Source organism: Bos grunniens, chromosome 5, assembly GCF_055505025.1.
Source record: "Bos grunniens cultivar Pamir isolate PY7600 chromosome 5, Bosgru_T2T1.0, whole genome shotgun sequence".
NCBI lineage: Eukaryota > Metazoa > Chordata > Mammalia > Artiodactyla > Bovidae > Bos > Bos grunniens.
Window position 1 is genome coordinate 104,335,467 of NC_141169.1, and position 9,534 is coordinate 104,345,000.

Consider the following 9,534-nt stretch of genomic DNA (forward strand, 5'->3'; position numbering starts at 1 on the left):
ACTGACTCAATGCACATGAGTTTGGGCAAGCTCTAGGAGTTGGTGATGGACAGGGAAGCCTGGCGTGCTGCGGTCCCTGGGGTCGCAAAGAGTCGGACACGACTGAACCACTGAACTGAACTGAGTCTTAAGCAACTGAATCTCTGTTTGGTTCATTTTCTGTTTTGTTCCTTGTGTTATTCTCTTTGCCTCACTGCAGAGCTTGAGGGACCTCAGTTCCCCTACTGGGATTGAATCCAGACAACAGCAGCAAATGCATCAAATCCTAACCACTAAACCATCAGCAAAACTCCCTGTTTACTTCCTTTTTTATGATTTCTATCTCTGTTTAAAAAAAAAATCTGAATTTATTCTGTGAAGTAACACCCTAGCTCAACAATTACTGAGCCCTAGCTCAATAATTACTGGGCCTGAGCTCTAGGACCCACAAATCACAAATAGGAGGTGACGCTGCAACCCCTGAAGCCTGGGTGCCTAGAACCTGTTCACAATAAGAGAAGCCCATGCATAGAGAAACCTGCTGCCCACAAAAAAGAGTAGTGCCTGCTTGCTGCATTTGGAGAAAGCCCATGTGCAGCAACAAAGACTCATGCAACCAAAAATTAAAAACAATAATAATGATGATGAGAAATTTTTTTTAATCTTATTTTCTTCTTATATTGTCTTCCTGAATTCAATTGTTTATCTGTGTTTTTTGGAGTTCACTGAGCTTCTTTGTGTGTCTGCCTTATTTCATCATATGTCTTCTATTTCATCACTTCCCAAGTGAATAGCCATGTGAGCTGCCCTGGAAGAAGCCCTGGGCATCTTCCCATCCCCAAGCACAGCCTCGAACTATGAAGACTGCAAGCATGAGTGTAGGTTGGAGTCCTAGAAACCATCCCGAGTCATCAACCAAGTAACTGGGTGGGTCCAGCTCACAACCAGGCCAGCACTCTCAGGTTTTTTATTAGTTCAGCAGCTTCTCCACATGTCCACAATGGAATTGGCTGAGGGTGGGGGTGGGGGGCAGGGAGGGTTGCAGGGGTATTGCTGTGTAAACGTAATCTTTACTTTGTCACTTCTTCATGCCAGCTCTGTCTACACTGAGGAGTCACAGCAGGATCACAATTACATTTTCAGTTCAGTTCAGTCGCTCAGTCGTGTGCCACTCTTTGTGACCCCATGAATCACAGCACGCCAGGCCTCCCTGTCCATCACCAACTCCCAGAGTTCACCCAAACTCATGTCCATCAAGTCGGTGATTTCATCCAGCCATCTCATCCTCTGTCGTCCCCTTCTCCTCCTGCCCCCAATCATTCCCAGCATCAGGGTCTTTTCCAATGAGTCAACTCTTCCCATGAGGTGGCCAAAATATTGGAGATTCAGCTTCAGCATCAGTCCTTCCAATGAGCACCCAGGACTGATCTCCTTTAGGAGGGACTGGTTGGATCTCCTTGCAGTCCAAGGGACTCTCAAGAGTCTTCTCCAACACCACAGTTCAAAACCATAGCCTTGACTAGATGGACCTTTGTTGGCAAAGTAATGTCTCTGCTTTTGAATATGCTGTCTAGGTTGGTCATAACTTTCCTTCCAAGGAGTAAGCGTCTTTTAATTTCATGGCTGCAGTCACCATCTTCAGTGATTTTGGAGCCCAAAAAAATGAAGTCTGACACTGTTTAAGCAATCTTGAAACATCTGAAAAATAGATGTTTTCAAACAAGCCCCTGGTCTGAAATTCTTCCTCTAAGAGATCAGTCATGTCAGATGCTTCCATCCATATCTCTGAAACATAAATAGCCAAATGTTCTTATCTTTCTATCTACATCTATTCTTCTGGATCCCCTCTGCCTAGGTCTCCACTTTCTTGCCTTCTTGTCCCATCTGAATACAGGGTGCGGGTGAGCACCAATTTGCCTTCCATCAACTTGAAGATATATATGAACTGATATAATTCACTTAGAAGGAGAGATCCTTGGAGAGACAAGAAATAGCAGCATCCTAAAGAAATGGTAGGAAGAGATGGAAAAGAAAGAATGGATTTATAAGGATTGGATAATCAAATAGACATGGGAGATGAGCAAAGAGGTGTCTGTATCCACTAAAGGAATAAATGAGAGATGAAAAAGGAAGAGGTAGTTATGTACAGTTAGAGTTTTAATTGGCCTGTGAATATTGAGGCAGGATAAGGAAAGCTGTATCCATTCTCTCCCACCAGCCAACCTTCCACTTTGAAACTCATACCCAGTCTGGTGTCCAAGGACAAGTTACAAACTGGTGATGTGACATCTCAGAGGTGTTTAGAACTATTTTGTTTTGTTTTGTTTTTCCATGAGTTCATCTTGTTAGGAAGGAGTATGTGAATATAGACCAAGTTTACATCCTTAAGAGTGACCTGGAGCACTTGTGTGCATGCCCTCATTAGCCTCTAGGACAAGTGAGAAAGCAGGTCAGCTCACTCATCTTTCATTTCCTTTGAGAAAGATGGCATTTGAGGACTGATCCTCTAAAAGCGTTTGACATGGAGCTTGCTAAATTAACAGCACAGCAAAAAGTTAATTTATTAAGAATATTTCATTTTCAGCAATTTTCATATGACACAATTATAGGTCAGCACTACTCTACTGAAATACAGGCAATTAGAATATCTGAGGCTTCATCTCGTATTTAATACAGCATCACGAGAAAGTCACTGGGGATGTTCCCAGGGCACTGAGTTCAACATCATCATACCCAGCATCCCCTTTCTTCCCCTGGAGCAGCCAGAAGCTCTCTTCTCCTTCCCCAGGATCAGCTGCCTCTCTGGAGAAGTTCAGGCAAGAGCCTGAAGTAGAAAAGAGAAGTTTGATTAGAACTGAGACAGGAGGATGGGACAGAACGCTCTGGTGGAAGGGAGACAAGCACGTGGTTATAACAAAGCATCCCTGGGACCCAGGTTGGGGAGGGAGGCTCAGGCTATTTCACATGAGTTCCAGTGAGGATGGATCCCAGCTGTCCTCTCAGATCCAGTGCATGTGGTCTCCTGGGCCTCAGTGTTGGGGAAATCCTGCATCACAGGAGACCTGTGCTCAGATGTTCTGGGAGACCTGCTTCCAGGCAACACAATACCAAGGAGATGCCCAGCAATGGTAAGAATCATAAAAAGGAATTTAAATGTTCTCCTTTCACAGGTGATAGATGCAAATTCACAATAAGAGGGAGACTGGAGACAGGAAAAATCTGAATTCCTCACTCACAACCCAAGTCTGCTCTTAGTTGACTTGACTCCTGTCCCCAAATGTCCACAAATAGTATCACAGGTACACCCACAGATATCTCCTCCCCAGAAACTACACAGGCCCTCAGATGGAGAAATACTCTTTTCTAGAGAATGAGGGTCTTCTTGCAGCTACTGAAATATTAGTTTATTGTGATACACACAGTCAAAGGCTTTGGCATAGTTAATAAAGCAGAAATAGATGCTTCTCTGGAACTCTCTTGCTTTTTCCATGATCCAGCGAATTTTGGCAATTTGATCTCTGGTTCCTTTGCCTTTTCTAAGTCCAGCTTGAACATTGAGAATTTTATGGTTCATGCCTTGTTGAAGCCTGGCTTAGAGAATTTTGAGCATTACTTTGCTAGAGTGTGAGAAGAGTGCAACTGTGCAGTAGTTTGAACATTCTTTGGCATCACCTTTCTTTGGGATTGGAATGAAAACTGACCTTTTCCAGTCCTATGGCCTGGAAAGATATTATTAAAACTGCTAAGTTTTCCAAATTTGCTGGCATATTGAGTGCAGCACTTTCACAGCATCGTCTTTTAGGATTTGAAAGAACTCAACTGGTATTCCATCACCTCCACTAGCTTTGTTCAGAGTGATGCTTCCTAAAGCCCACTTGACTTCACATTCCAAGATATCTGGCTCTAGGTGAGTGATCACACCATCTGATTATCTGGGTCATGAAGACTTTTTTTTGTATAGTTGTTCTGTGTGTTCTTGCCACCTCTTCTTAATATCTTCTGCTTCTGTTAGGTCCATAACATTTCTGTCCTTTATTGTACCCATCTTTGCATGAAATATTCCCTTGGTATCTATAATATTCTTGACTAGATCTCTAGTCTTTCCCATTCCATTGTTTTCCTCTGCTTCTTTGCATTGATCAGTGAGGAAGGCTTTCTTATATCTCCTTGCTATTCTTTGGAACTCTGTATTCAAATGGAGATATCTTCCCTTTTCTCCTTTGGTTTCACTTCTCGTCTTTTCTCAGCTATTTGTAAGGCCTCCTCAGACAACCATTTTGTCTTTTTGCATTTCTTTTTCTTGGGGATGGTCTTGATCCCTGCCTCCTATACAATGTCATGAACCTCCGACCATAATTCATCAGGCACTCTGCCTATCAGATGTAATCCCCTGAATCTATTTCTCACTTCCACTGTATAATCATAAGGAATTTGACTTAGGTCATACCTGAATGGTCTAGTGGGTTTCTCTACCTTCTTCAATTTAAGTCTGAATTTGACATAAGGAGTTCATGATCTGAGCCACAGTCAGCTCCCGGTCTTGTTTTTGCTGACAGTATACAGCATCTCCATCTTTGGCTGCAAAGAATATAATTAACCTGATTTTGGTACTGACCATCTGATGATGTCCACGTGTAGAGTCCTCTCTTGTGTTGTTGGAAGAGGGTGTTTTTTATGACCAGTGCATTCTCTTGGCAAAACTCTATTAGCCTTTGCCTTACCTCATTTTGTACTCCATGGCCAAATTTGGCTGTTACTCCAGGTATCTCTTGACTTCCTACTTTTGCATTCCAGTCCCTTATAATCAAAAGGACCTCTTTTTTAGGTGATAGTTCTAAAAGGTCATGTAGGTCTTCATAGAACGGCAACTTCAGCTTCTTCAGCATTACTGATCCGGCATAGACCTGGATTACTGTGATATTGAATGGTTTGCCTTCATGTATGTGACCATGCAAAGATATTATTAAAACACTTGTTCCGCCTTTGAATTTGGTTTAGTTCAGTTCAGTCACTCAGTCATGCCTGACTCTCTGTGATCCCATGGACTGCGGCACACCAGGCTTCCCTATCACCAACACCCAGAGCTTGCTGAAACTCATATCCATTGAGTTGGTGATACCATCCAACCACCTCATCCTCTGTCATCTTCTCCTCCTGCCTTCAATCTTTCCCAGCATCAGGGTCTTTTCTAAGGAGTCAGTTCTTCACATCAGGTGGCCAAGGTATTGGAGCTTCTACTTCAGCTCAGTCCTACCAATGAATATTCAAGATTGATTTCCTTTAATATGACTGGGTTGATCTCCTTGCCATCCAAGGCTCTCTAAAGAGTCTTCTCCAACACTACAGTTCAAAAGCATCAATTCTTCAGCGCTTAGCTTTCTTTTAAATATGCTCAATTAATCGATAAGTTTCTCTTTTGGCCATGACATAATGCTTGTGGGATCTTAGTTCCTTGACCAGGGTTGAACCTAGGCCCTAGCAGTAAAAGTGCAGAATCCGAACCTCTGGACCACCAGGAAATTCCGTAATCTATAAACCTTTATGCAAGTATATCACATACAAAATGATAAGTTTATGTCACATTATGGAGACATAAATGCCAAAAGCAGAGTGATTCTCACTCCTTGCAAGGAGTCTGACAGCATTAAATATGGCATATGGTCAAGATAATGCTACCAAATGTATGAGATTACCTATATTTTGAATCTCTAGGGAGGCTGGGCATTGAGGAGCACAAATTCACTCTTTTCAGATAGAAAGATTGCAGGAGATCAACTGACCCCACTCACCTGTCTGAGAGGACCTCACCCCGTCCTCCTTCTCTGGGGGCACTTCCTCCTCATTCCCCTGAGAGGGAGAAGGAGTTCCAGGCACTGGTACTTCTTCAGCATCATCATAATTTTCATCAGGGACATCAGTCATCTGATCTGGGGGTTCCAAGAGCAGACAAGGGAGTGGATGAAACCACAGTAAGTGGGTTGGTCTGGGGAATATCTAAGATACCTTCTGACCCAGAGTTTCCAAGTTTCTGAATAGAGGCACCAGTCACTCCTTGTTTCAAAAGACTTTTTTCTCTAAGACCATGTTTCATTTTGATGTGTCCATAGCCAAAACATGATATTACATATCTCAATATTTTCTGGTGGAAACTACATACCTCAAAGCAACTCTTCCACCATTGAGCATGGCTAAAGTACTTTGACAAACTGTGCTTTACAGATGTTAATTTTTTTTAAACATTGTGTGCCTGTTGTGATTCTGTACACAGAGAGACCAGTCCCAATGTGACACATCACAGAACAGCCAGAGAAGGAGAAGGACGAACCCCATCTGGACACAAGGGATGCCTCTGGTCCATCAAAGGAAAACCATTCCCCTTAAATCTCCTCTCTGTGAGGGAAACTCTCCTCCCCAGAGCCCAGCCAAGGCAGGTCCACCTCTATTTCCTGGACTGGATCTGTAGTCACTGTTGTCCTCACCATCTCTGGTGTAATACAGCAGTTTAGTCAGTGAGAAATCTAACAGGAAGCCTCATGTGGAGACAAACATCACACAACACACAACATGACCCTCCCCACACCCACGGGACCTGTGTTAAGGCTGAGAAGGGACAGGCCTGGATTCTGCAGTGTAGACAGAGGCTGGGAGGTCACGGGGCTCTGAGAGGCCATCCTGCCTCTTTAGAGGAGCTGTCTCTGTGAGCCTGGGGCACACATGGGGTCTGCAGATGCTGAGAAGATGTGCACAGCCAGTGGGTGGTGACAACCAGAGATCCCAGGAGGGCAGAGACACTCACCTGGGCTGCCCAGACCTTCCTTCTGTGTCAGAAGGTAATCGAGCTCCTCATACACAGCTTCAGCAAGAGCATCTTCATAGCTGGATAAGGCTGAGAGATCCCCCAGCAAGTCAGAGAAGCTTCCCCAGATACCCCGATCCAGCCAGCCCACCTTCATCTCCCTAGTGCTCACATGGAGCTGCCAGGACCTCAGCATCGTCTCCTACCCCATGCACCATGTCAGCACCTTCTCCCTCATCTGACCCTGATTACATCTCAGTGCCAACTCTGTCTGGTCTCACAGGAGAGGCCATGACTTATGAGAGTTCACACCCCAGTCCTAAGAACCTCTGTCTACTCAGCCCTTAGAGCTCAGCACGGAGCACATGGAGTCTACAACTCCGAACAGTACCTGGCCCAGGTTCCCCTCCTCATACCTGCCCCATCTCCTGCCTCCACACACTCTCCCTGGTCCCCAGTTCCCCCTGCAGCCCACCTCTGTGCTCTGCTCTCCATCTGAGTAGCTGAGTCACCAGGATGACGAGGACCAGGAAGAGAAGCGACCCCAGGATAAGGCAGAGGACCCCAGGCAGGGAGAAGATGCCAGGGAGAGAATTTGAGGTTGTTCTGGTCCCTAAGGAGAACAGGAAAAAGGGCTGGAGATAGTCTTGGGCACAGAGAAATCTCCTGTGTCAGCATTTTCAGGAGCTCTGGACAATGGCGTCTCAGCCTCATACTGTCAGGGCTCCTCCGGGTCTCGTCCTGAGACAAGTCAACTCCACTCTGGCCAGTGTGGCCCCGAGGCAGAGATGGGGATTGTCAGGGAGCTGCCCTGCAGAGACAGCCTCTGAGGACCCAGCTGATCCCTTCTCTTTGGGCTTCAGGAGACAGAGCATCAAACAGTCCAGGGACTTGCACCTCTCTGATGAGGAGCAACACTCAAGGGCAGGTGGGAGATCCTTAGATTCTACAAGGAAGCCAGACTTCCTTGGACCCCAGGCATGAGAACATTTGACCCTGGACATCAAGGCAGGGGATTTCCCCAGTGTAATGCCCTGGCTCCTCCCCAACAGCCATGGCTTCTCAGACTCTTTCCTCTTCTGAGTTGTCAGAGGGCCCACAGACTAGGTGCCCAGTATTTGAGTGTTCTCTCCTGCCCGTGGATGGATCACAGTACCTGCTGTGGTCGTGGGCAATGTTGTCCTTACACCTAAAGAGAAAAACAGTAGTGTGGGGAAGAAGAATTGGCCAGAATGCAGGGCAACCCATTTTTCCCTCCTGAGCCTGAAATCACCCCTCTCAGTCTCCACAGCATCAATGTCCAGGCCTCCCAGCTCCCTCATCCTAGATCAGAGGCCCAGCACCTGGGATGTCTGAACACACACTCCCCACCATGCCCGGCCCAGCCCGCTGCCCCAGGTCACCCAGGGCGGACCCCGAGCCCCTCACTCACCAGAGCACCTCACACCAGCATCCTCCTCATGCTTGCAGTCGCTCTGCCCCCAGGGCTCCGCAACACAGTCCCACAGGGAGGACTCCCGGCCCCCACACTGCACCTCGTCCAGCCAGATGCTCCCATTTCCAGGGCCAAATGCTGCAGACCGCACGGCTTCCAGGGCCTGGCCACAGCCCAGCTGCTGACACACCACCTCAGCCTCTGCCAGGCTCCAGGAGTCATCGCACACGGTGCCCCAGGAGCCGTTGTGCCACACCTCCACCCGCCCTGAGCACTCGCTGTCTCCTCCCCTGAGGCGGAGCTTCTCTCTGTCTGAAAAGGCAGCAGCCCCTCCTGTGACTGCCCTGGTGAGAGGAAGGAGCCCCTGGGAGCCACACGGGATGGGGCGGGGCCGAAGTACCTGTGCAGGGGGCAGCAGTTGGACAGCTCTTGGGTCTTCTTCCTGCACACAACAGGGAAACAGTGGATCAGGAATAGCTGAGGGTGTTCCTGTCCCCACATAAGATTATCTAAGGTCCATGGCTCGGTGCAAATGACATGTGAAAACACAGGCTCATTATCTCCTGGGCTGAAACATTCACTGCATCTGATCACCAGCTGAAATTACTTTAAATATTTACTTGTTTATCAGTCTTCACACCCCACAGCAAATATAAACACAGACATCTACGAATGTACACACACCCCTCTGAATGAAAGTTCCATTAGAAGAAGGACCTTGTACATCTTATATGTGCCATGTTTCTGCTATTAGGACAGTGCCTGCTCATTGTATGCACTCATTCAACAAATATCTATGGAAAGCCATTTCGAAATACCTAGAGAGGGGCTTGATAAATATTTATTATATGAATGAATAGACAAATAAAATTCAGTGAAATAAAATTTCTTTTTTTAAATTCATACTAATCTGTGAAATAGTAAACCAAATATAAATTAATGGTAACAGCCTATGATAATAGTTCATATTAAAAATATTCAGTCCAGAAGCACAGAGTCAATTTATATTCAAAATCTCATATACATAATTTTAATGGAAAATTATTAGATAGATTATAAACTACTCTTACCTATTATTCAATGTGACAAGTGGGCAAGTGAAGACTACTGTTGTAAAAGGAAACTCTCTTTTCTAAATTTATTTTTAATTGGAAGATAATTGCTCCACAATGTAGTGTTGGTTATGTGTGTGTGTGTGTTAGTCACTCAGTCATGTCCAACTCTTTGTGACCCTATGGACTGCAGCCCACCAGGCTCCTCTGTCCATAGGATTTTCCAGACAAACACACTGGAGTGGATTGCTATTCACTTCTCCACTGGATCC

General features: G+C 45.8%; 1 protein-coding gene across 1 annotated transcript in view; it reads right to left on the reverse strand.

The window, feature by feature from the left end:
• Positions 1-2,628: 2,628 nt before the first annotated feature.
• LOC147372851 (antigen WC1.1-like) overlaps positions 2,629-9,534 on the reverse strand; it is a 64,589-nt gene continuing 57,683 nt past the window's right edge. The window contains exons 14-20 of the mRNA XM_086402113.1: positions 8,611-8,652; positions 8,208-8,522; positions 7,932-7,964; positions 7,251-7,388; positions 6,776-6,865; positions 5,769-5,906; positions 2,629-2,803 (exon numbers count right to left, since the gene is read on the reverse strand). Coding sequence (XP_086258239.1) covers positions 2,658-2,803; positions 5,769-5,906; positions 6,776-6,865; positions 7,251-7,388; positions 7,932-7,964; positions 8,208-8,522; positions 8,611-8,652 — 902 coding nt within the window. The 3' untranslated portion in view covers positions 2,629-2,657. The remainder of the gene's footprint in view (positions 2,804-5,768; positions 5,907-6,775; positions 6,866-7,250; positions 7,389-7,931; positions 7,965-8,207; positions 8,523-8,610; positions 8,653-9,534) is intronic.